The sequence below is a fragment of the Equus quagga genome, chromosome 7, assembly GCF_021613505.1.
Source record: "Equus quagga isolate Etosha38 chromosome 7, UCLA_HA_Equagga_1.0, whole genome shotgun sequence".
In the NCBI taxonomy this organism is placed as follows: Eukaryota; Metazoa; Chordata; class Mammalia; order Perissodactyla; family Equidae; genus Equus; species Equus quagga.
In genome coordinates this window covers 77,023,179-77,050,219 of record NC_060273.1, presented here as the reverse complement: position 1 = coordinate 77,050,219, position 27,041 = coordinate 77,023,179, and the positions used below count along the sequence as shown (strand labels likewise).

The window sequence follows — 27,041 nt, the reverse complement described above, 5'->3', positions numbered from 1 at the left end:
GGTTAATCAAACTGAGCTGGTCCTCTAGCAAAGTAAATGTAACGGAAAACTGTATGATTCATTCATAAATGCAAACATATTTTTGCCTTTATGGTCTTTTTATTGGTAGTGCAATATGTGCACAACTTGAATTTAGCATCACATCGGACTACATAGAAAGGCTGGGCTCAGGTTCCCTGTGGCTTTATTTTTTTTCTCCTTTTTTGCATTTTGAAACAGATCGTGTGTCCAAACAGTCGGAAGCACTGTTTCAGAAAGGTCCAGGTAGGCCCAGTGTTGAGAAGCTTGTTAACGTGTTGCTCTCTCTGAGGACATTGATTCCTGTTCATCAGTTCTTGCCTCACTGGAATGGATTTTTACCTGTATCATGAATTTTGCCAAGTATTTCCTGAAATGTTTTGAGGTATTTGAATTTGAGTCCAATATAAGTGGGCAACAATGACACTGCCACATAGGCTTAAAAGAAGACTGCAGTGTGTTTAGCTTTAGACTTGACGCGTTGCCTGCTGCAGAAGTTGCCCACTTGTGAGCATCGCTAATAAGTTTGTATTGTAGTCTGACGACAGTGTAGAACAGCTTTGGGAATGACGCCTTTTTGGCTGAGCTCTCAGAATTGTGCAGGAAGACTTTGATAGATCAGGGAAAGAATTTCGTCTCTGGCAGGTTAAACCATATTCATGTTCAGGTATTAGATGAAGTCACAATCCTTGAGGAGGGGGCATGTGGTTTTATGTTTTTAGTTTTAAAAGTCATTATAATTATATCGTGGAATGCCCCTCAGAATGTTATGTCAAGAGGCTGGCCCCATGGCCGAGTGGTTAAGTTCGCTCACTCCACTTCCGCCGCCCAGGATTTTGCAGGTTCGGATCCTGGGCACAGACGTGGCACCGCTCATCTGGCCGTGCTGAGGCGGCGTCCCACACAGCACAGCCGTGAAGGACCCACAACTAGAGTATGCAGCTGTGTACTGGGGGCTCTGGGGAGAGGAAGGAGGAAGAAGAAAAAAAGATGTTAGCTCAGGTGCCAATCTTTAAAGAAGAAAAAATAACGTTAAGGCAAGATTTTAAGATTATTTTGCTGTATTTGTGGCCTGTATGGCCAATGATCAAGGAAAACTTTCATAAAAATTTTGAGTAGATGGGTAGAATTACTTAAAAAAAAATGTTTAAAAATTATCGTAAAAACAGTACCATTTTACCATTATATATTTACCAAATATATTATCATTTTATCCATTTTTAAGTGTACAGTAAGTTCAGGGGCATTAAGTACATTCACATTGTTGGGCAGCCATCACCGCCATCCGTTTCCAGAACTTTTTCATCTTCCCTAACTGAAACTCCGTACCCATAAAACAGTAACTGCCTATTTCCTCCTTCCTCAGCCCCTGACAGCCACCATTCTACTTTCTGTCTATGAATTTAACTGCTCTAGGTACCTCATATAAGTGGAATCATACAGTATTTGTCTTTTTGTGACTGGCTTATTTCACTTAGCATGATGTCCTCAAGGTTCATCCATATTGTATCATGTGTCAGAATTTCCTTCTGTTTTAATACAACAGTATTCCATTGTATGTGTACACCATATTTTGTTTATCCATTCATCTATAGATGAACACAAGGGGTGCTTCCACCTTTTGGCCATTGTGAATAGTGCTGCTGTGAACATGGGTGTACAAGTAGCTTTTGAGTCCTCACTTTCGGTTCTTTTGGGTATATACCCAGAAATGGAATTTCTGGTTCATATGGTAATGCTATTTTTAATTTTTTGAGGAACTGCCATACTGTTTTCCATAGCAACGCACCATTTTACATTCTTACCAGCAATGCATAAGGGTTCCAGTTTTTTCACATCCTCATCAACACTTGTTATTTTCTGGGTTTTTTGGTTTTTTTTTTAATAAGATCATCCTGATGGATGTGAAGTGGTATCGCATTGTGGTTTTGGTTTGCATTTCCCTAATGATTAGTGATATTGAGCATCTTTTTATGTGCTTATTGGACATTTTTGTGTCTTCTTTGGAGAAATGTATATTCAAGTCTTTGGCCCATTTTTGAATTGGATTGTTTGCTTTTTGTTGCTGAGTTGTAGGAGTAGAGTAATTTTTTTTTTTAATTTTTTTCCTTTTTTCCCCAAAGCCCCCCAGTACATAGTTGTATATTCCTCGTTGTGGGTCCTTCTAGTTGTGGCATGTGGGACGCCGCCTCAGCGTGGTTTAATGAGCAGTGCCATTTCCACGCCCAGCATTCGAACCAACGAAACACTGGGCCGCCTGCAGCGGAGCACGTGAACTTAACCACTCGGCCACGGGGCCAGCCCCAGAGTAGAGTAATTTCTTAATAATATTTATTTACATTGTCAACTTTTTGCTATGAAAATTTTAAACATACACAGAAATATAGTGTAATAAACTTTATGTACCCATCACTAAGCTTCAGCAATTGTCAACAAATGGCTACTCTTGTTTCATGTATACTCCCCACCATTATTTTGAAGCATATCTTAGAAATATCATTTCATCTGTAAATGTTTCTGTGTGTAACTCGAAAAGATAATGGTATGATGCTTTAAGCAGTTATTATTACATGAGAATTATACCATGAGAGTGCTTTTGTAATCAGTTATGAATATGGAAACAGGATTTGTGAGTGTCAGGAACTGTGTATCTGCAACTGTCCTTGGTATTTAGCTCACTCTTGGTGAACTGTGTATACTTTGTGTTGTTTTTGTAGCAGTGATGGATTCCTGTTGATCCATGCTTATTTGCTTGCCTAGTGCTACAGGTGACCACGTGTTTGGGGAGATTTGATTGGTTTAATCATTCTCTTTGCCCTGGAATCAGGTGTGAATAGAGACCAAGGGCCGGTTGACGTGCTCTAGAAAACCCTGGCGTCTGAACTGATGCCACACTGGTTTGCCTGCACATAGCTTGAAATTACTATATCCTAGACACCAATTATATTACATTACTTTACATTAGATTATATTATAAAATAAATCCTACCGTGAGTGATTTTCTATTTTTATTAATTAAAAAAAAGGAAGTCTTGAAGAGATTCAGGTGACATCTTCTGATTTATTTGTTCTTAGGCCTTTAAAATAATTACTTTGGTTTCTTAATAATTTATTCTTGTATTGTGTTTGAACAAATCCAGCTGTTAGTGGAACCATATTCTTGTAATAGTAGATGCTGCCCATTTAGATAAAGCAGTTTTAACACTTTAATTAGAGATTAATGCTGAAAATCAGCTTGATGGTCTTATCTTGTTTCTCATGTCATTTTTACCAGTATGCTAGGCAATTGGTAAATACCATGTATCAAATTTGCTGAGCTCTACATGCTCCAGTTGTAATTGCTTCTGGTGGCTGTGTAGATAGAGGTGCCCTGTGTGTTGTTGCTGTCACCAAGAGCAATAATGAAACCAGTGTTATCAGATGTCACTTAGCACATCCTACTGTTAAATTAGGCTGACTCATTTTTTCTGAATAACACAATTTACATTAAAAGTTCTAAATATTAGCTCTAAATACTGATCAAGTTTAAGAACATTTCTAGTGAAATATTTTCTTACTGATTAAAGCAGTTCCTCTCACGTGTATATTTCTTAGCCCCCCCAGCAATGTAGTATAATCTTTGACAGTTTTTCTTTTAAATTTGTGTATTGCAGTAATATCAGTAGTTAATCAGAGGCTTGAATATGATTTGGCGGTCTTTCTGGAGATTGGATCATTTATGAATAGAATTACAAACGTTTGGGGGAGTAGTTTCTGTTTAATAACAGTTTCATTTTATTTATCATTCAATGCTTAAATGTGTCATTTAAAATTAAAATTTCTTGTTACACAGTAGTACACAGATATGTTCTTTGACTAGAGTCACACAGTAACTTTGTAAAGGAAAACTTGATTTTCCTTCCCTTCTTTTTTTTTTTTTTTTTTTAAGGAAGATTAGCCCTGAGCTAACTACTGCCAATCCTCCTCTTTTTGCTGAGGAAGCCTGGCCCTGAGCTAACATCCTTGCCTGTCTTCCTCTACTTTATATGTGGGACGCCTACCACAGCATGGTGTGCCACGTGGTGCCATGTCCACACCCGGGATCCGAATCGGCGAACCCTGGGCCACCGATAAGTGGAACGTGCGAACTTAGCCGCTGCGCCACCTGGCTGGCCCCCATTTTCCTTCCTTTCTAATCTCTCCCCAGAGGTGTAATTAATTCTCAATTTTGGTGTGCGTTCTTCAGGCTTTCTTTCTTATTTTTCCTTTGCTTTTTTTTAAAAAAAAATTTAGATTTTTAACATTTTTAAATAAACTTTTTGTTTTGTAACATTTTTAGATGTTTAGAAACATTGAGAAGAGAGTACATTTTCCATTTACCCCAAACCCAGTTACCCCTGTTAACATCTTAGGTTAGTATGATACATTTATGACATTAATGAACCAGTATTGATACATTTTTCTTTACTAAAGTCTGTACTTTATTCAGATTTTCAGTTTTTAATCCAATGTCTTTTTTCTGTTCCAGGATTCCGAACAGGTTTCCTCATTACATTCTGTCATCTTGTCTCCTTAGCCTCCTCTTGGCTGTGACAGTTTCTCAAATTTTCCTTGTTTTTGAAGACCTTGACAGTTTTGAGGAGTATTGGTCAGGTATTTGTAGAATGTCCCTCAGCTGAGATTTGTCTGATCCTTTTCTCATGATTAGATTGGGGTTGTGGGTTTGGGGGGAGGAAGAAACAGAAGTAAAGTGCCATTTTCATCACATCGTATCAAGAATACGTACTTTCAACTTGGCTTATCACTGCGGAGTTGACCCCGATCACCTGGCTGAAGTAGTGTTTGTGAGGTTTCTCTACTGGGAAGTTACTCCCTCCTGCCTGGCCCCCTCTTTTCATACTGTCGTCTTTGGAAGGAAGTCACTGTGTGCAGTCCACACTTAGGGATAGGGGCGTTATGCTTCACCATCTCATTGCGGGCAGAGTATTTATGTAAGTTACCTGGAATTTTTCTGCATGGGACACTTGTCTCTTCTCCATTAATTTATTTATTCAGTGATATCAGTATGAATTCATTTATTCTTCGGCTTATAATCCTATCCTGCTTTATTTTGTTGCTCAGATTGTTCCAGTTTTGGCCCTTGGGAACCGTTTCAGTTGGCACCTGTGTCCCTTTGACATAGTTCCATCATTGTGGTTTTTTTAAAGCACTTCCTTACTTTTTGGCTCCAGGCTCATGTATATTTCCTCTGCTGTCCTAGAATCAGCCGTTTCTCCAAGGAGCCCTGCTTGCTTTTATTGGAGAGTGATATTGGAACCAAGATTGTGCTCATTGCCGCTAGGGTGTCATCGCTTCTAGGCCTTCTGAGCTGACAGAGTAAAGAAATGTTTATGTGTACGTGTATATGTAAACATGTCCATATGTAACCATCTGTATCTGTATTAAACTAACCCACTCTAATCTGTTACTGCATGGATCACTCTAGCCTCCTCCCCCTGCTTATCTGTAAACTTGCACTCCAGCAGTGAAAAACCTGGCTCCACCACCCGCCGTCCACTTAGTTAATTCTTCAATTCTAATATACACGTGTGGACTATACACGTATATCTAATATACAGCTGTCAGAGTTGTTAACCCGCATCCCTGTGGGAACGGTTTTATCTACTAGAGGGCAGGGCGTTGTACCATTTCTTTTGCCTTTAGTCTTATAGTCTCTACTCATTTCCATAGTTACTCAGGTACTCAGATCAGCACCTTTGCTCCCCAGCCTCTTCAGTGGGGTTGTGTCATACTTTTATAATGTAGTTAGAATTGTTTTGTTACATTCCGCATACCATCCTGGGAACCGCCAGCCACCTAAATTTAAAAAAAATTTTGTGTATGTTCAATTTCACTCTTTGTGCTGTAAAGTTCTCTAGGTTTTGACAAATGCATGGCGTTTTTTTTTTTTCTTTTAAACATACTTTTTAAGAAAAATGGTAGGAGTGATTTCTCCTTTTTATTTTCCAAATTTTCTGTTAATGATCATGTTTTCCTTGTTTTAAAATTCCTTTAAAAGAACTTTCATTTGGAATAATTTCAAATTTACGGAAAGTTGCAGGAATAGTATAAAATAACAGCCATGTATTTATTGCCCAGATTCGCCTTAAACATTAAGGTTTGATTAACAATGAATACAATCCTATAAAAATTGAGAGTGCTGCAGGTAAAACCCAAGTCTCCTTAGCTACCACAGTCCTTATCTCTATAGAATTCAGTGCTTACTTTGCTCTTTACTTTGTTATTAAATTATTTTTAATTAATTTTGTCCTCATTAAGTTTAGATGCAATTTTATAGACCAGGTCATCAGAAATATAGTGAAGCTTTCATTTTAGCAGATTTATGTTATAGCATCCAAACCTTTTGTATAACTTTGTGTTAATAAGCAGTTTTCGAAGCATGGAACATAGACTTCAGTGCCTGAAAGGTTCACCTCGGGTGCTAGGTAGAGACTGATTCGGGAGAACGTAAAGGGACTTTATTAAAACATCTGATCAGTAATTACCCAGCTTCTGTCATGAAGTAAGTAGTTGTGTGACTGTGGGTGAGGACTTTAACCTCCTTCTAGCCTGTTTCCGTCTTTTGTAAAATCAAGTAATTGGACTAGATCGTTTTGACTCCTTCCAGCTTTATAACTGATTGTTTTTGTATGTAGAAGCTGGTGGCTTTGATCCAAAGAGGATCATTCTACTGATGATTTAGCACATTTCTTTCATGATGTATAATTATTTTTAGAAGTGATGTCAGTAAATACAGATGGTGAGTTTATGCTGAAAGATAAAAAAAGTGTGCTTTAAAAATATAGAAAATATCTCCTTAATAGTATATTTTAAAAGAATGAGTCACTGATGATTACAGAATACTGTTTTGTAATTTTGCAGTAGAAAACATTCTGTTTGTGTCTTTCCCTGCTGAGCAGCTTTAAACATTGTATATCTCGGCAAAAAATTAATGAAAATCAGGAAAGGTAATAATTTTTAAATTGTTAAAATGAACTTTATTTTTTAGAGCAATTTTAGGTTCACAATAAAATCAATCTCTTAAAAGCAAGAAAATAGTAAGTTAAGAGTTTTTTAGTTTTTTTAAAGAAGGTGGCTCTTTGATTTCTGGTATTCTTATTCACTGCTTTTAGTAATTGCATTTTCAGAACTTTAGAAAAATCTGTTCAGTTACTGTAGAGACAGCATAAGAAGTATGATCTGAGGGTTATCTGCAGGCTTGAGGATCCTGTATATGATTGATGGCTGATGTGGGATTGTTTTCCACACTTTTGTCCTTGTGTGACTGAATTTCATTTTCAGATATCATGTTTTAAAATGTGCTTAGAATCAGTTCTCCTCAGTCCTGCATTTGAAGGTAGGCAGCATGAATTCTCTTAAACACATTGGTTCAGCTTCATGTTAAGTGACTGAGTTAGTTGAGGTGGGCACATTTAGGTAATCTTGTGAGCTTTACAGCCGTCTCTGACCATTTGGCTTTGGCCAAAATGACCAGCTGAGTAGAAGGGGGAGAAAAAACAAATGATGTTGAGCATGAAAGGTCATCATTGCCTTATAATATTAACATCTATTATTGTTTGGAAGGTTAAAATATCTTTTATTTTCTGTATATCAGATAGGTTTAATGTAATCCAAATGCTGCTTTAAGACTTCATGTTTCAGTGAAAATATTTAGGTGAGAATCTGTAATTGTGTTCAAGAGGATCTCAACAATTAGTGGGGTATACCTTCTAACACTGATTTTGTATTTCTCTTAGCAGGTTGTTTTAATTATTATTTAGCTGTCCTAGTTAATGTTGTAGTTATTTCTGAGAAATGAACTTTTTTTTCCCTTTTAAAAATATAGACTGACTTTCAAATACTACAGTGTTACTGCAAAAGAATATTTAATGATGAGGAAAATTTCCACCATGTAATGAGTGAAAAAGGTTATAAGAGTATTCACATTCACCCAAAAGTCTGGAAGTATGGAATTATGATGATTTTTATTTAATTCTCTATATTTTTGCCAAGTTTTCTCTTTGCAAACTTACAAATTTTGTAATTGAGAAGAAAAATATTTTTAAAAATCCCTCTGTGCTGTTGTCATTATTACAAAATGTTACTTTTTATACTTATCTTAGAATGTGTATAGAGTACACTGTTGGGTTTTTTTCCTTCAAAATTTGTATTTTGGTTTTAAAAAAAGTTACTGTCCACCAAGACTTTCACCTTATGAGCCATTTGTAATTTAATTAATAAGAGGTGTTTATGAAGTGCCGGCTTGGGTGTTTAAATACTTTGAAATGCAAAAGGATGTGCCACAGGCCTTTCTATTAAGAGTTTACTGAGCACCTGTGGACTGCTGCTTGTTTGTTTTCTTTTCCCCCTTCCCTCCCTTCCTTTTTTTCTTGCTTCGCTTACTTTTAGTACCCAGCACAATTTTATGCATATAGTAAGTATTCGCTAAATACCTGTTGAGTGACTTCAATCCATGAGAATGTATTAATGGTGTTGATACAATGTTAATTATGTTAATTCAGAGAATGAAATGGTAGATAATTAAGAGAATGAGATAGTTGATAAAAGGCGTTATTTTGAGATGGGAGACATCAGCTGGTTCCAGAGACTTCCAGGAAGCTTCTGAGAAGGTTAAACTTGAGCCTGGCCTTGAAGGCTGGGTGACATATAGATGGGGGGACGAGGACTTGGGGGCAGGAGTGGACTCTCGTGATTTGTTATTTCCATGGGGAACTTCTTTCACTTCCTGGAGGGCATCACCCTCTCTGGCCTGGAGGCCTCCCCTCACTCTGTTTCCTGTGCCTGGAATGCTCCTTCCCTCCCAGTCCCCATCTTAGTGTAGGTCATCTGTCCTGAGGGAGTTTGAGTACGTCTCCCCTCCCCAATTAGGTCAGGTTCCCCTGAGCACAGTGAGATTCCCTTTTCATGATGTACTTTGATCTTTTTTTTTTATTTACTTCTTAATTAGTTTTTCTGTCAAAGTTATACATGCATGTAGGTTAGAGTCAAATAGATCTTATTGACTTATTACCAAAAACAGCAGTCTCCTGCCTGCTTGCCTGCTCTTTAGCGCTTTCAGCTGTTTTGGTTTTCTTTTTGGTGTTTTGCTATTATTCTTGTAGTTAAATAACATTCACAGTGTGCTACTTCTTGAATTTTCAGTTTTCAGCATTTTTAGAACTGACTTACCACCATGGGATGTAAGGATTTAGCTCTCCTTCACCACCCTCCCACGACTGCGTGTACTCCCACTTCCTGTCTCTCCATTTTTCTACATAGTTGTATCCATAATGTGCTTAGTTCAGCATTTACGGTAGTTGAAAATAGTAAACACTGTTCATAGCTATGTAGTATCCTGTGGTTACTTTTCCTTGTCCCAGTGGTACTTTATTTTCCCTAAAGTTAATGATGTTTTTTTGTTTGCTTAATTTTCTATGTACATATCATAAATTGTTAATAGCACAGATTCATCCTCAGATTCTTACCTAATAATCCTAATAGTTTTTTGATATGTTCAAGCACATCATGTATTTTACTGATTTCAGTTTGGGGAGTGAGGTTGGGAGGGAGGGGTGTGGAGGGGATCTTTCCTGGCCTTTTGACCTGTTCTGCAAGCTTGCTCTCAAGGTCTGCTGTTGAGTTGTCATCCTGGGGATTTCCCTTCCCAGTCTTTCTAATTGAAGCCCCTTTCCTTGATTCACATCCTTCTCTCTTGGTTTACTGCCTCGTTTTCATAGAACACACCCTCCAGTGTCTTTCTGAGGAAGAATGTATGGGAGGTTAACCTTTTTTAAAATTTAATCTTCACACTTACTTAGACTTCTGGGTTGGAAACATTTTCCTTTAGAATTTTGAAGGCATTTGTTCCGTTGCTTTCTGGGTTCCACTGTTGCTATTAGGAAACCTGAAGCCATTTGTGATGTCTGACTCCTTAGATGTGGCCTACTTTCTCTGTCTCTCTTGTCTCTCTCTCTGGAAGCTTTTAGGGGCTTCTTTTGGTCCCCAGTGTTCTTAAATTTCACTGTGTTGTCCTTTAGTGTAGATCTGTTTTCATCCATTGTGCCAGGCACTTTCAGTCTAGAAGCTCATGTCTGTCAGTTCTGGGAAGTTTAAAAAAGTATTTGTTTGATTTGTCTCTGCTTTGATTTTTTTTTTTCTCTCTTTGGATCTTGGACCTCTTATGCTGATTCTTTAAAATGTTTTTAACCTCATATTTTTCATCTATGTCTTTTTCTCTACTTTCTATGAGATTTTCTCAATTTTATATCTAACTCTTTGATAAAATTTTAATTATCATTTTTAATTTTTAAGCACTCTTTAATTGCTCCCCCTTTTTATAGCATGCTGTCCTTGTTTTATGGTTCTATTTTTTTCCTCTTATTTTTCTTAGATTATTGAAAGTTTTTTTTCTTTTTTTTTTTTTAAGTTTTCATCTTCCTGCTTAGTTGTTTCCTCTGCATTGCATTTGTTCTCTTTGCTTTGGTCTTTTGCTTTGCTCTTTTTGGTCTTTGCTTATGATCTTTTATGTTAGAAATTTCCGGTGGATGCATGGTGGTCTTTACCTGCTTGGTTAAAGTGTGCATCATCAGGAAAGCAGTTCAGAAGCTCAGTGTGCTTGATGGAGCTTCTCGCCGATGCCTCACCACAGTGTGACCTGACTAGGCTGTTTCTTTGAGTGACAGTGCCTTTAGGTCTTTTCTCTTGGGCTGGTCAGTTTTCCCATGGAATAGGCCTGGCTGCTAGTATTCTGGGAGCTAATTGGGGTAAGAAGACTGGGAGAGCTCAACATTTAGTATATAAATCTCTCACTTAACCACTCTTTTCTGATGTGCTACCTTTTCTCGTAAACTCTGTCTCCAACCCAGATCTCTGCTTTACTCTCTTCAAAGAATAAACCTCTACTCTTCTAATGGAGATCCTGGGAGCTGTGTGTGTTTAACTGCATCCGCAACCATTCTTTCTGCTTTTAAATCTCATTTTACCCCTACATCCACTGGTACTTCGTATCGCCAGTCCTTGAGCCTTCTTGGGGTATAGTGCAAGACAGATTGCTTTTCTGCTTTCTGGTTTAGAATTCAATTTTCTTAAGTCTTCCGTGTTAGTTACCACTTGTCATCCTGCTTCTAGCTTTCAGGATTTTATTGCTGCTTCCTCTCCTGTTGCTTGTCTTTGTAGTTTTTGCCTTAAATTGATAAAACTTTACTAACATTTTTGGAAGGCATACGAGGCAAATGTGTGTGTTTACTCTTTAACTGGAACATCATAATTATAATTACTTCTTTTGATTGTCTTTTCTTTGCTAAACTTCAGACTTAGGTCAAAAACACCAGTCACCAATCACATTCACTGTTGTGTCCTTAGACCCCACACCGGTCATGGCCTGACATGTTTGTTGAGTGGTGTGAAATTATTCTAACAGTTAAACACTTACGTAACAAAACATTCTGTGATGATGGGGTGGAAGAAAAGATATGAAATGCTTAATGCATCTGTCTGCTCTCATTGTTCTTGTGGGAGAATGCGACCTCATGATCAGCCGAAGTTAGGGCAGACTCTGGAATAGAATCCCTTTTCCTATCCATAATCTCTGCCCTAGTGTGCTCTACTCCAGGCAGCAGCAGCAGCATCATATAATAATAAGCAGGCATAACTGTTGGAACTTCCCAGCCTAAGAGAGTGCTCTGGTACTCCTGGGGCCAGCACAGCAAGCAGGCTGCGGTCAGCACACGTCCCTGGGTTCTAGGCATGGTTCTGTCACTTTCAATCTCTGTACTTTTAACTTTTCTGTCTTTTTAATATAGAATATTCGATGTTTTAGATGTGCCAATTGGTTGTTGTTAGAAGAAAAAACTTTCTAGGAATTACAGTGTGCTAAAATACCAATTTTCCTTCATAATGTGCCACAAACATTTATTGAACACTGATTTGTACCCAGTACACTATGCTCAGTGTTATAGGTTGAATACTAAACATTGTTTCTTGTTTCTAAAGAGAGAAAGGTTGAGATGTCTGTTTCTCCTTTGTGTTTCTTATACTTTTGTTACCATTTCTTTTTAACTTTGGTAACTATAGAATCATAATGTTCTTTTTATTATGAAATATTGTGTACATGCAAAAGGAATACATGTAATACATACAAAAGGAATATGTACCTTATGAAGCATGAAAATAAACCAAACACCTGTGAGTTTACAACCCAGGTCCTACCAGTCTTTTTTGAAGTTCTTTGTTGCCCCGCCTCCTTGCTGTTAGACCAGCAAGGGGAGAGAGCTGCTCTTGCCTTCATTGCTCTGTAGAGCCCGGTTCTCCTTGGTTCTCTCCATGGTTTATGTGCTCCTTGTGCTAAGTAGGGATTGGGATGCCACCTGCTGCTGATCGCTCAAGGAGCCATCAGCACTGTCCCTTCCACAGATATGGCAATCATCTGCAAGTGGCTGCAAGCCTAGCCTGAACATTTATTTGGTGATATGTAAAAAGTAATAGGAATACTTGAGATAAATGTGAACTGGTAAGTTAAGATGGCATTAAGATGAGCTGCCATTTCTTCAGGTAGGTTTCTGGTAAAGCTGCACCCCCTTTCCTGCTTTAATCAACTGCGCTACGCAGGTATCCACAGTGGGCCACTCACTAGTCGGTGCTGGGGTGAATACAGCGATACACCATGCAAAGGTCTCTACAGAGGGCTTGCAGTCGACACATGAATCCTCTGCCATCTCCTTTTGTCCCCTTCCTGAAGTGTTAGTGAAGTATGATTTACACACAGAAACATGCACAAATCATAAATGCACAACTGAACACACACATCTAAACTAGTGCCCAGATCAAGAAACAGCACTACCAGCACTCTAAAAGCTCCCTTCAGGTGCCCTTCCAGTTGCCCCCTCCCCAGGGTAACTACTCACTGACATATTAGGTTTGCCTGGTTTTGATTTTTATATAAATATAATCATACAGTAAATGCTCTTTACCTGGCTTCTTTTGCTCAACATTATGTTTGTGAGATCACCCATGCTGCTGTGTGTTGTGATAGTTGGTTCATTCACATGGCTGTATAGTATTCCATTGTATGAAGATATGACAGTTTACTTACCCATTCTTCTGTGGTTGATGGGCACTTGAACAGTTTTCAATTTTATGAATAGTGTTACTTTGAACATCCTGGTATGTCTTTTGGTGAACATGTGTTTCTGTTGGATATATAACGAGAGCAGCATTGCTGGGTCGTAGTGTACGTATAAATTCATCTTTAGTAGATATTGCCAAACTGTTTTCTGAGTTGGTTGTACAAATTTATATCCCAGTTTGAGAGTTCTGATTGTTAGATACCTTCAACCACTTTTGATATTTTCTGTTTTTTAATTTTAACCATCACCTGTGGTTTTAATTTGCATTTCTGCAATGACTAATGAAATGGAGTACCTTTTTATAAGTTTATTGGCCATTTGGATATCTTCTTTTGTGAAGTGTCTATTCAAGTCTTTTGCCCATTTTTCACTTGAATGGTTTCCTTTTTCTTAGTAATTTTTAGAAGTTCTTTATATATTCTGGATATGAGTCCTTTACCTGAAAGATAATATCTTCTCCCACTCTGGGTTGTTTTTTCATCCTCTTAACGGTGTCTTTTGAATGAGTAAAAGTTCTTAATTTGAATAGCAAATGTGAGTGAACATCTTCATGTCCTTGGACACAAAAAAAGCTAACCTTAAAGAAAGAAATCAGTAGTCCACTTTTGAACAACAGTAAAATGGATATATACTACTTCTGCAGGAAATTGCTGGTAAAGATATGCCAACTCCTATTATGACCCAAACACTGAACTAACCACAGAGTAGAGAGTATTGACATATAAAAAGCAAGTAGAGCCCAGAAGAAAACAGTTACTGTACCTAAGAAACTCCTTCCTTTGGTATTTCAGTATAATGGTATACAGGAATAGGGTTTCTGTCAATAGATTTAATGAAAAAGTTATTTTGTCCTCGTTGACAAATGTTGATTTTAATAATTGTACATAAAGCATCATTTAACAAATCTCATCAAATTGACTTTTAACATCCCAAATTATCAGCCTGAATAGTATCATTATAGCTTAACATAATAACCACTCTTTCTAGTAAATTAATGAAATGGAAGTGTGCTTTCAGGAACATTAAGGGAAAAATAGTCAAAAATTGATGTGATCCTGGCTTGTAATAGTGCCTGGTAAAATTTCATTGAGTGAAATGTTCAGATTTCTGACTGTCCATGAGGAAGGTTATTGTGGGCTACGGCAGAAGAAAAGCCAATGGAGAGAATGGAAAACTTGAATCACAACATGTTTGTATTTGATTCTACTCCTGTAGGTTATATATCTACATTAATAGTATTTACATTTTAAGTACTCTTTGTGCAGTACAGCTGTTTTTCAGAAAAGTTGTACAAATCAAACTAAATATATTGATGGATAGGCATGTAGTTTAACAATAACTGCATTAGACTGATTTAAAAGAGTTGAGTTCTTTTGTATATTGTTTTACAAGTTAGGATTTTAGGAGACATAGATGTATGTATGCTATATGTATCCTAAATATATATATATATGTACATATATATGCACATGTGTATATACACATTGTTCTTTTCATCTGTTATTGCATTGACTTTTTAAAGCATTATTCTGATTACTGTGCTTTTCTTTTGCTTTGGTGAATTTTGATTTTTGTGTTTTTGTTTTGGTATTAAGAGGATTTGCATTTATCTTTTCCTTTTGACATGAGAGAGATTGTTTGGGATAGTCTAAATCTGGTGGTTTGTGGGTTTTTTTCTGCTTTATCTCCCCAAACCCGCTCTGTACACAGTTGTATATCTTAGTTGCAGGTCCTTCTAGCTGTGGGATGTGGGACGCCGCCTCAACATGGCCTGATGAGCGGCGCCATGTCGGTGCCCAGGATCCGAACCCTGGGCTGCCACAGCAGAGCGTGTGAACCCAACCACTCGGCCACAGAGCCGGCCCCTGGTAGTTTGTGTTTAAAGTTATCTTTAGGTGAACTCTTGAAGTAGAAAAAAATAAATTAATGATGTTCCTGTTTAGCTCTTAAAATAGGTTGTTAACCAAACTGTCTTTTGATTTCTTGATTCTAATAGGTTTCTCTTCAGGAAAGGAAAATATTAAGGATTTTTTTCCTTATGATTAGTTTGCAATTCACTGTGTTATTTTTCTTCATTATTTTCATCCATTCACAAATATGTTTTCTGTGTCAAGTTCTGGGGACATTGATGAGATCAGGACCCATTTCCTCCCGTTAAGGGACGTAGACATTTGGTTTAGCAAGAGAATAATGATTTGGAGTAGTTAATTTTGTTTTGTTTTAAATAAAATTTACTTTTAAATAAAATTATATACGTTTGTGTTTTCAAAATTAGAAAATACTCTTTTTTTAATATGTAATTCGCATAGCTTAAAATTCACCCTTTTCAAGTGTACAATTCAGTACAAGGTTTTGCAACCATTGCCACTATCTAATTCCAGAACATTTTTATCACCCCAAAAGAAACCTGGACCCATTCGCAGCCAGTCGCTCCACTGTGTTCCCTTCCCTAGCGCCTGGCAACCTCTGCTGTCTCTCTGGGATTTGCCTTTTCCGGACGTTTTATATAAATGGAATGATGCATTATGTGGTCTTTGTGACTGGCTTCTTTTGCTTAGCATCATGTTTTCAAGGTTCGTCTGTGTTACGGCATGTATTAGTACTTCATCCTTTTTGTGGATGGGATGGATATACCGTATTTTGTTTATCTGTTCATCAGTTGATGAGCATTTTGGCTGCTGCAAATAATGCTGTTGTAAACAGTTTTGCTGTACAAGTTTTTCTGTGAAAATATGTTTTCAGTTCTCTTGGGTATATATACCTAGGAGTGGAATTGCTGGGTCTTTTTATAACTCTGTGTTTAACTTTTGTTTTGTGCAACTGCCAAGCTGTTTTTTACAGTGGCTGCACCACGTTACATTCCCACCAGCAGTGTATGAGCGTTCCAATTTCTCCACATACTGAACAACATTTATTTTCCTTTTTTATTTTTTGATGGCCATACCATTGAGTGGTATCTCATGGTTTTGATTTGAATTTCTCTGATGACTAATCATGTTGAGTATCTTCTGTGTACTGGTCATTTGTATATCTTCTTTGGAGAAATGTCTGTTAAAATTCTTTGCTCATTTTTAAATCAGGTTGTCTTTTTATTAAGTTTCTCTTTGTTGGAATTATTTACCTTGTTTTAAAAGCCATCCCCTAGTTAATAACAATTTGATAGAGAACTATTCTTGAAGGTAAAGAATTTGGTGATGTTAGAATACTACTGTTTACAGTCAATATACAATATACAATTAAAAATCTACAATCTATATACAATAGAAAGTTTACAGTCCTCACTAACTTTGGCTGTTTCTGAAAAACAGTAAAATAGCATACTCAGTTGTTTACCTAAAGAAATGTGCTTGTTTACTTTCTGGTAATTATACTGTCTCATTTGGTAGGATTTAAAGAGTATGCAGAAGTAGTGGGTTGGGTAATGAGAGGTTTAAAAATTGCATTTTAAGATAAAAGTTTTAGAAAATAACTCTGAAATTAGAAGGGGTAAATAACTTTTAAAGCTAGAGTTTAGACATTGATCCAGGATTTTCTGAGAGTTATAGTTAATAACTTAAAAAAAAGATTTAAAACTTACAAGAATTTTCTTGCTGTTTAAATAGGAGTCAACCAAGAAAAAAATAATGAGTGGTGCAAATACTTGTAACTTTATGGATTTATTGGATTGTTCAGCATTATTTTCCACATGCTTGTTGTGTTTGTGTGAATTGTGAGGTTTATTTTGAAACCTCACGTATAAGGATTTGTGGGTTTTTTTTGTTTTTCTCTTTGTTGTTTAGTAGGGTTTTTTTGTTGTTCTCCCATTCTTAGTAAATAGAAGAAATGCAAGAATGACTTTCAAGTGCCTTTAGGTACCACCATCGATGGGTACAGTTGTAAATGTTGTCCCTTACGTAGCCCTAATCCTAGCCCTGGCTCTGCTATTGCTGACAAACAGCTCCTTTCTAAATGGAAGATCGTCTTTAGAACTACTTAGGGAAGGGCAGTGATGAAGCCACCTGGCTGGGGTTGGAACTCAAATAAGGATTTAAACCTGTAGCGTATAAGTGTCTTTAAACTTGTGAAATTCAGGTTTGCTTCTGTTAGCACTAGAGCCATGTGTGATTTCTTTATGGGAGATTCTGTAAACTGTTGTTTAGCTAAAATGTTGTATCTTATTATTTCTGATAGCAACAGTGCAGATAGGGTACAGAGGAATGTGGTATGAAGGAAAACATCGTTTGTTTTAGACGTGCTACATTTCAGAGGCTCAACCTAGAGGACAAAACATTATTAACACCTATTTGTGGGTGAATATTAAAAAAATAAATTGAGGGTGATCAAGGCCAAGAGGTAGCACAGCAGGTTGTGATATATCTAGAGAACATGGAGAGTTCAAGGGTTCTCCTGGGGAGCCGTGACAGGGTTGTTAGAGTGTAGAGCAGAGCACAGATAATCGGGAAAGGGGAAGTGAGCGCACAGCCTGGCGTGTGGTAAAGAGAAAGGCCACATAAATTTTCAGATGATTATTCCTATCTCAGTGATGGAGACATAGGTAGTTATAAGTAGTTTTGTACTAAACTCAATACTTTATAATGGCAGCCATAGTTAATTGTATAATCCTATTTGGAAAAAATACCACTTAAATCTCATTTGGAGATAAGAAAAATTGATCATAATTGTTAAAAAAAATTATATGACAGAGAAGATTCCAGTCTCCAACAGGTATTTATCATCTGTCACAAATACACAATCAAAGGATCCCCCCCTCCCAGTGGCACTGTGCAGGGAGGGAGTGGAGGGTCCCACCACTTCTCACACCAGCCTCTGACAGTGTCCCTTACAACCGGGGCTCTGTGACAGGTGGATTGGACTTGGGCTCCCAGTGACCAGTTGATAGAAGAGTCTGGGCGTCTTTCTAACACCAGCCCTGAAGTGACAGTTTATTCTCTGAGAGAACCTCAGGAGAGAGCCCACAGATCCCTGAGGCCAGGGATGTGGAGGGAGGGCTGCCAGGAAGGGTTCCCAAGGACAGAAAAGGGGACCTTAAAAATACATTTTGAAACCGAGTAACCAGTTTCATAGCCTTATAGATGAGTTCTGGTGCATACATCCCCCCTTGTTAGTGGCTGCGACTTGTTTGACTGGCAGAGCCAAATTAATGGCTGTAGATGCCCCCAGGGTGTAAAAGATGTATACTTAGGGATTCTGTTGTTTAGCAAGTCGTTATTCACACAGATGGTGGTCGCTAAATACTTTTTGAAGGCGATTGCCTCTTTTCCTCCCACGTTGTGGTAGTTTATTTTAAGCACCTTTCTTGATGGAGCCTAAACTTGTCACCAGTGTTACAGAAAGCAAGCCAGAATTGGGAAGTCTGTACAGTGAGGTCCTGGGATCATCCCAGTTTATGGAGCCTCCACAGTCAGGTGGGTGTTTTTTTGTTTTGTTTTTGTTTTCAGTTGGAAATAATATTAGTACATGATTCTAAAGTGGTGAATTTTAATGGAGCAAAAGAAGTTCACCTGGAAGTGTTTCTTTTTTCTTCACTGAAGAGAAAATGTGGGTTTCTGAGACGACTGGAATTTCTTTGCTCTGTTATCTGTTACCCTGACGTGGGATGATCAAATTTCACATTTCCAGGTTGCTAGGAGACAGGCAGTCTATCTTATAGATACGGGTGTATAAGACCTCTTTATTCTTTGGACTTCTGTATTTCTTAGAATTGCCATGCTTCCTTCTAAAACCTAAATTATGTAGAGGTAACGTGATTATTTGACTAAGCTCAGGAAATATAAAATGGGTCAAAAAATGGCAAGCTAGGTTTAAATAAAGAACAGAACTGGCTACGGTGTATTAAGGCAGCATTCTTGAAAAGTCCTTGTTGGCCTCTGTTTTTGCTGCTTTTTTGCTTCTTTTCAAGACGTTCCCAGGAAACAAGAGGTTAGGTGGGAGCAGGCTGAGAATACCCTGTCTAGAGCTTCAGATAATGTTAAAAGTATTCCAAGTGCACCACGACCCCAGGAACTCTATTTAAATAATTCACTGATTTGGGGTCCCAGGAACATTTGGCTTCCCTGTAGCTGTTTTGACCATATGCCTGCCTTTAAAAGGAAAATTCATCTTAGTTATAATACAGTTATTTTGGGAGTGCCTTAAGTTTAACATTAGATTACTAGGGTTCAAAGAAATGTGCCCAGATGGTAGTGTTGATGAAAATTTGGCATAAGAATTTGTTTGAAATGGAATGCTTTGCAGCATTAATCAGAAACGTTTTGTTGACTTCCAATATTGTAGCATAGGAATTGGAGACTGAGACAGTTGGTTAAAATTAAATGAATTAGGGAGCTCTATTTCATGTTACCACAGGTCAGGCTCTCTGCTTTTCTGTATCAATTCAAGATAGAGTTCTTTGTAGTAGTTGGTTTAGAGGGGTGTGTATTTTACAGGTGGCTCAGTTGGCTCTGTGTATCATGATGGTACACAGCCGGGACCCACACCCCCAAGTCAGTTATACCGATAAGTGTTCTTTTATTGCTTTGCAGATTGACTCCCATTCTCAGCCAGTTCATCTTCTAAATGAGCTGTAGTCTGTAGTCACACTGGAAAAATTAAGTCAGATGTCTTTGTTCTGTGAAGATGAGTTGGGTAGACTATCCAGACCGGCAGTGGCAGGAAGATGCACTTTCAGTGTGAGTTATTTAAAGTAACTGGAGCTGTAGATCTGACCAGCAAGAAAGTTGCCGAGATAGCGAAGGAGAGGTTGTACTGACAGAGGTTACATGTAGAATTAGGTAGAATTTTATGTTTTTGTAAATGTCTCTATTATTTAAGATTTAATTTCTGTGTGCAAACTGAAGATGATGGTAAACCTTGCTTTGCTGTGATTTGTCTTTGTCTTAACAGATTATTATTAGATTATTTTTCTCACCTAAAAATTATACATGGTAAATCTTCCTTACGAAAAATTAGAACATACGTATCAACAACGAAAAGGGAAAATTCCCCTATCATCATATCATCTAGAGATAAACAGTGTAAACTGTAGATGTCTGTCATTCTAGATCTTCTTTCCATCACATATCTGTCTTTCAAAACCAAATTATATGATGTGTACTGTTTGGTAAATTTTGTTCTTTTCATGTAACAGTACAGCATAAACATTAATCGAAGTCGTCAAATTTTCTTCAGTTTCATTTTTATGGCTGCTTAGTAGTCCTTTGTGAGATGAACTGCAGTTTATTTAATAAATCTGTATGATTGGAACTTAGATTGTGATTTTTGCTGCAATGGCATTTATATCTACCTTTTTTGCTCTTTGTCTGATTATTTCCTTAGGATAAATTCCTGGGAGTAGAATACTCTAAAGGATTTCCACATTTTAAGGCTTTTGAAACACTTTGCCCAGTAGCTTTCCAGAAAGGCTATTCCAATTTTCAGGTTCTTCTCTCTCTAATTGGCTTTATACTTGCATTAAAGTGTGAAATGTTTGTTTAGTTGCAGAATGAGGAAGAGCCAGGAGAGCCGGAGCAGGCCGCCGGCGACGCTCCTCCACCGTACAGCAGCATCTCTGCGGAGAGCGCAGGTAGGTCACAGGACCAGGTGGCTGCTCAACTCTTGAAATGCACTGAGCTGTAAACTTTCGTCTAGTAAGTGTTTATTGGTATTCGCCTTTGCCTCAGCTTTCCTTAAGAAGTCTTTCACGTTATTTTTATTTTGTAACTTGAACTGAAAAAACGCCTTACTATTCTAAAAACAGATAAAACCCCATTTCAGTGTGGCTTTTTTATGGAACTCAATTTTACTCCAACACACTCTTCATATAAAGGAAGTAGAAATTCAGAAACCAGGTGATCACCTGATTTTTGTTCTTTTTGTAGTTTTTTCATTAGCTGTCTTCCTCTTTATAATTCTAGTGCCTATGACTTGGTACTATAGTATGGTAGATTTCTTTTATGCTAGTAAATTCTTAATAAAGAAACTAGAAGTCTCCCAGCTCTTTCAGCCTGTTCCTCATAGTTTAAACGTTCCTCGTAGTTTAAACCCTCCTTAATTAACCTTTTGTCTTCTCATGTATGCCAGATTCTCTTTTTACTTTTTGCATAAATTTGTAGAAGGGATGGAGGAGAAGAAAGAAAATCTTAGTAGTTAAGGACTAGAGCCTCCTGATAATCAGTTCTGCTTTAATTGCTGAAAGTTGATGAGTTTTGATGGAACCTCTTCCATGTTGTCTAAAACAGAACTGTGGCAGAGTGGCAAGTACATGGCCCATGGTGCCACCACTAAACCCAACCCACACCAGGGTAGATAGACAGTTGAAGACAGCATTCATCCCAAATGCAGCCTTAGAATCCTTTTCAATATAGCACTCCAGGCAGCTGTTGTTTGGTGTGAGGTTAAATCCATTGATAATCTCTGTGCTCCTAACACTGCCGTTCTAATTAGGAGGAACATAGGTCCTCACCTCTGTTCTCACCTCCACTCTGGCTTCAAATTCTGAACCCTGTCTCCTTGTATTAGTTAAGATTCTTTTATTTGTAAGCATCTGAAACTAACAGTGCTAAATTAAGGTTTTGGAAGAAGTCTAGTGTGCCTCGTGGAATCAGGTTCAGACTAGAAGACCAAGACTTGGAGAAGAATCACAGTGCTAGGCTCTCTTCACTCACTCCTGCCCAGACTGTCCGTTCTGCTCTTCCATTTACTACATCCGGTGGAAACCCCCACTGATTAGTAATAAATTGGATTCCCGTTTTATTAAGGGTAAAACCCTTTAATTTAGCTTTCCAGATTCATTAGAAGTTAATTTTTTCTGAATATTTGAGTTTCTACTTTCTGTAATTATAGAAACTTAATCATTTTAGATAGAAATCTTTCTCCAACAGCTTCTCGCTACCTTATTCATTTATACCTCATGTTCTTTGTTTAAATTTTTCTTTACGATTTAGGGATTACAATCAGAAACCTTCTCTGGTAGATATTCCGTTCTGTAGTACAGTGATGCTTTTATTCATTGAGATTTGTAGAACTTTTTGATTCAAGAATTAAATTCCCCCCTGGTCGTCAGATGGCATTGCTGTCGGCCTGAGGTCCCTTTACCTCTTTCTCTTTTGTTTTTGTTAATCTTGCTGTGGACCTCAACAGCAAATAACAGAACTTCTTAAGATTGGGTATAAAGTAAACATACACAGTTTCTAGGATAAGGCCTGAAGAACTCTCTCTTAAATAAAGACTTTGGGTTTTGTGGTATTTCATCTGACTACACAGAGGCCTTAAAAAAAAAATGAAAAAAACCCTTAACTTTCTGGGTTTCTGCTGAGCTTTCTGAGTTCCACATAAATGAGGTGTCAGGAAAGTATGTTTTTAGAGATTGTAAGTTACTCACGAACATTAATTTTTGATTATTTATGAACTGGGGTTTTCCATTTTTACTTTACCTTTCTTTTTTAAGTAAACCTCTAAAATGGCACTTCTCCCCTTTGTTAAATTAACATTGTTTATTTCTTTACATAAATGTTGACTGTGTGTACCTGTTAGTTCATTTATGAGAAAAATGGTTAGAAACGGTGGGGAGAAAAAAGCACAAATCATTGTTTTGTGTATTCACTTTACCTATGGTTATTTTAATTTGTGGTGCGTACATTTAAAAATATTGAATTTTTTTGTTTTAAATATACTAAATAAACTTGAAAAGACTGTCACATTAAACTTCTCATGGAAACTTAAATTATATGAGATATCTATATTGATGGATCCCATTTTTGAAAAATCTTTTGAAGTAGAGAAATAAAAATGTTCTTGATTTTCCTGGTCTTAAAGTAGTAGCTGTCAGTTTTATTCATGTATTCAGAATTACTTTGACAACAGGCTAATTCAAACGGTGCATTTCAATTTGTAATATGCCTTCTTGGTAAGGTTTGATTTAAAGGGAATTATATATCGAATTTTTATAATGTATATGTATGTATGTATATGTGTATCCATATGTTAAATAGTTATTTTGACATGGAAAAAAATCCCAGAAGTTTCTTAAATTGCATTAAGTCGCAGCTTTCGTTTCGATGACACATTTTCCTGTATTTTCTTCTAAAAGCTTTGACATTTTATTTTTCCCATTTAGATCTGTATTCCACCTGGAGCTGTTTGTTCTGTGTAGTGTCAGGTAGTGGTCAAGATAATTTGTTTTTCCATAAGGATATCCTTTTGGTCCAGCACCATTTATTGAAAAGACCATTTTTTCTGCACTGCAGTGTCATAAATCAGGTGCCCGTGTATGTGTGGAGACGTTCTGGACTCAGTGTTCTGTTGTTTGGTCTAGAGCTTCATGATCTTGACTTCTGGTGGTGTAGGTCGCTTAGCCTTTTTGTTGTTCAAGGTTCCTTTAGTTCTTCTTGGCCTTTTGCATTGCCATATTCATTTTAGAATCAGCTTGCCAATTTCTATAAAATGGAACAAAACAAACAAAAACACTGCTGGAATGTTAGTTGAGATTGCACTGAATCTGTGGGTGAGTTTGAAGAGAATTAACCTCTTTATAATATTGCATCTTCCAGTCTATAAACATGATATATCCCTCCGTATATTCAGGTCTTCTTTAATTTCTCTCAATAATATTTTATAATTTTCATTTTATAGGTCTTGTACATCTTTTATTAGATTTATATGTAGAGTAATTAGATTTATAATGTAAAATTAGATTTATATGTATATATTTATTATATATTCAGTATAATTTGGTGCTCTTGTAAATAGTCCATATATAAGTTCATTTTTTATTTGTTGCTGGCATGTGGAAATACAGTTGATAGCTTGCATTAACTGTGTATCCAGAGACTTTGCTAAATTCATATAGTAATTCTAATAGCTTTATAGATACTTTTGGATTTTCTACATATACAGTCATGTCATCCATGATTAAGGACAATTATTTCTTCTTTCCCAATCCTTATATTTCTTTTTCTTTTTGACATATTGTACCAACTAATAGGACCTCTAAGATAATGTTTGATTAGAAGTGGTGATAGTGGGCATTTTCAGCTAATTCTCTAATCTTGGAGAAAGCTTTTAATAATTTAAAATTAATTATGTTTATTCTAGGTTTTTCCTAGGACTTGTGATCAGATTAAGAAAGTTTTCTTTCATTCTTAATTTGCTAAGTGTTTTTATTTTTTAGTAGTTGTTGAATTTTATCAACTGCTTTTTGTGCCCATATCAAGACAGTAGAAGTACTCTCCTTTTTTCTGTTAATGAAGTGAATAGTATTGATTGATAATTTTGAGACTATATTATGGTAAAAATTTTGGAAGTTAATTACAATTAACCAAAGAGGGAAAGAAGAAAGAAAAATGTTAATTTTGATGAACTACAGGAATTTTTTCACAATTCTTGTTTTTCCAAAAATTGCTTAGAAATTTAATTTATTTGTAAATAGATCTTTTCTAATAATAACTATTGAATCTTTTGTAATAAAGGTCAGTGAAATGAAGTGCAATGTTAAAAAGAGGAAATGAAAGATTTAATACAGATAAATAATGGTTCTGTAACTGAATTAGTTACCTTAGGCACAGCGTAGAAAATAATATATAGTAAAAATAACGTGAAAGAATCAAAGTGCTAAAACAAACCTGTGAGAAATGAATTTTATTTTTTTATGTTTTTAATGAGAGGAAACCATGGTACAGATTGACAAACACATACGTGAAGTCCTTTTAGCTTAAATGTTTTCCTTATGTCAATATGAACATTTCCTTATGTTAATATGAACACACCACATAACAGTTGGAAAAAGTGTTCAAAGCACTTGGAAGGGGGCGCAAAGTGAGCCTGGAATTTAAATAATTGAAAAGTGGATCACTTTGAAAATCACTGCCCATCTCATAGTCATCAGTAAACCTTTTGATTCAGTTATTCTGTATGTACAATTAAAGGGATGGCCGGTTTTTGTTTGCCAGAGTTAGTGGAAATCCTCGTCTTCCTCCGTTCAGCTAATCATCAGATATTTGTGACTGCCTTTTTATTCTGCAGCATATTTTGACTACAAAGATGAGTCTGGGTTTCCAAAGCCCCCATCTTACAATGTGGCCACAACACTGCCCACTTATGATGAAGCCGAGAGAACCAAGGCTGAAGCTACTATCCCTTTGGTTCCTGGAAGAGTAAGTCCGGTTTATCGTGTTACTTAATGGCTGCTTTATGGGAATTAAGTTCTTTTCATTATCCACTTTTGATTTATTATTTATGATTATATTGGTTAGTGAAAGTACAGCTAATTTTAAAAAACAAGTACATTTTCTTTTGGGATAGTAAACTCACCTCTTCCTGAAAATGATAAGGTAAAAGTTCCAAATGAACAGAAAATCACTAGTCAAGCCAGCTCATTTTCCCTCTGTCTCTACTATCCCACCACTTTCTCAGGTCTCCTGGCATGGCTGAAACATCTTGGAGCAGGAGCTGATTTAGGAGACACACTGACTTTGCCTTCATTCTGCACACTTACTATTTTGGTCTTAGGTAGATAGCTGCTAGAGAAATCTATGGAGAGAATCAATAAGTGCACCTTCTAAGACTTAAACTCATAAAAGGGCCCCAGCAATCATCTTGATGAACCCTGTGCCACCAGCAGTCCAGATCATGCCATCTGGGGGGCAGAGTGAATTCAGATCCCATCTGGCCTGATGTTGATTCATGGGAGTGGGAATGGGGGTGATGAAAGCCAGATGGAGACTTTTGGGCACTCTTGGTTCTTGATGTGAGACCTGTAAGTGATATAGATGTGGTTTCATAAATATTCATCCAGGTTGAAGCTGATGCAGGTAGGGCCTTGGGCCAGACGTTGAGAGAATAGGGAACCGGATCCAGTCCCCAGTCCCCAGGAATGTGGGGCGATCAGGGTTCCAGGCACTAGGTCTGGCAGGAAACCAGAGTGAAAGATAAGAACAAGAATAGAAGCTCAGTCTGCATAGTGCAGTGGCACAGGCCCCAGAAGTTCAGGCTTTAGGGTAGTGGACTGTTTACAGACCACACCTCCAATGCGGAGTGGAGCTCCTAAAGCCACTGCTTGGCAGAAATAATAGTTTATAAGCTCAGACTAGGCTCATGCTACATGGTGATATGCGTTCAGTCCCTGTAAGTGGCCAGGGAGAAGCTAAGAATCCTCATGGAGCTTATTGTCTAAGGGCAAACAGTCTTAATATAATTACCATGTATTGGGAGCAAATGACATGCTTGGTACTGTGCTTGGTGCTTTTCTATATTTTAAATAATGTTTCCAGTCCTCACAATAACCTCGCAAGGTAGAGATTATGTTATCCCCATTTTATAGATGCAAAAATTGAGGCCCAGAAAGATTAAGTAATTTGCCCCAAGTCATATAGCCAATAAGTAGCATAGGTGAGAGTCAAACCCAGATATTCTAGGCTCCAAAGTGCAGACTGTCTGTACTCTGTAAACCTATTGGAATATATGGTAACTGTCCCATGGAAATAGACCAGGAGGTTAGTTCTGATTAATCACAGAACTCTTTAGAATACTTTTATTTGACAAGTGTGCATATCTAGGAACCTCTTACATGGTTCTGTTATTAGCAAATGTGTAGAGCACTTTGTTATACAATGTGCTGTGTATTTTGCAGTGGATAGGTAGAAAGCTTTGTATAAGGCAATCTTCCTGCCGTACAAGAGCTTAAAATCGCACTGGAGAAAAGGCCCACAAATACCCATATCTCAGGAGCAGCAGAAGAGCAGTGAGTATTAAGAACTGTGACTTCTTACTGTGTGATTGTGGAGAAGATGGGATTTGAAATGGGCCCCAGGTTTTGATGGATAAGAACATTCTAGAGGGAAAAGCCCACAAAGTAGGCATGAATTCAGCCAGGTGCAGAGCAGGTTCTTTGCATGCATTAGTTGGTTT

At 37.2% G+C, this 27,041-nt stretch overlaps 1 protein-coding gene across 1 annotated transcript in view; it reads left to right on the top strand.

The window, feature by feature from the left end:
• The window catches only part of NDFIP1 (Nedd4 family interacting protein 1), a 46,494-nt gene that overhangs the window by 2,938 nt on the left and 16,515 nt on the right, over positions 1 to 27,041 (top strand). The window contains exons 2-3 of the mRNA XM_046666889.1: positions 20,634 to 20,721; positions 25,158 to 25,288. Of these exons, the coding sequence (XP_046522845.1) occupies positions 20,634 to 20,721; positions 25,158 to 25,288 (219 nt within the window). The remainder of the gene's footprint in view (positions 1 to 20,633; positions 20,722 to 25,157; positions 25,289 to 27,041) is intronic.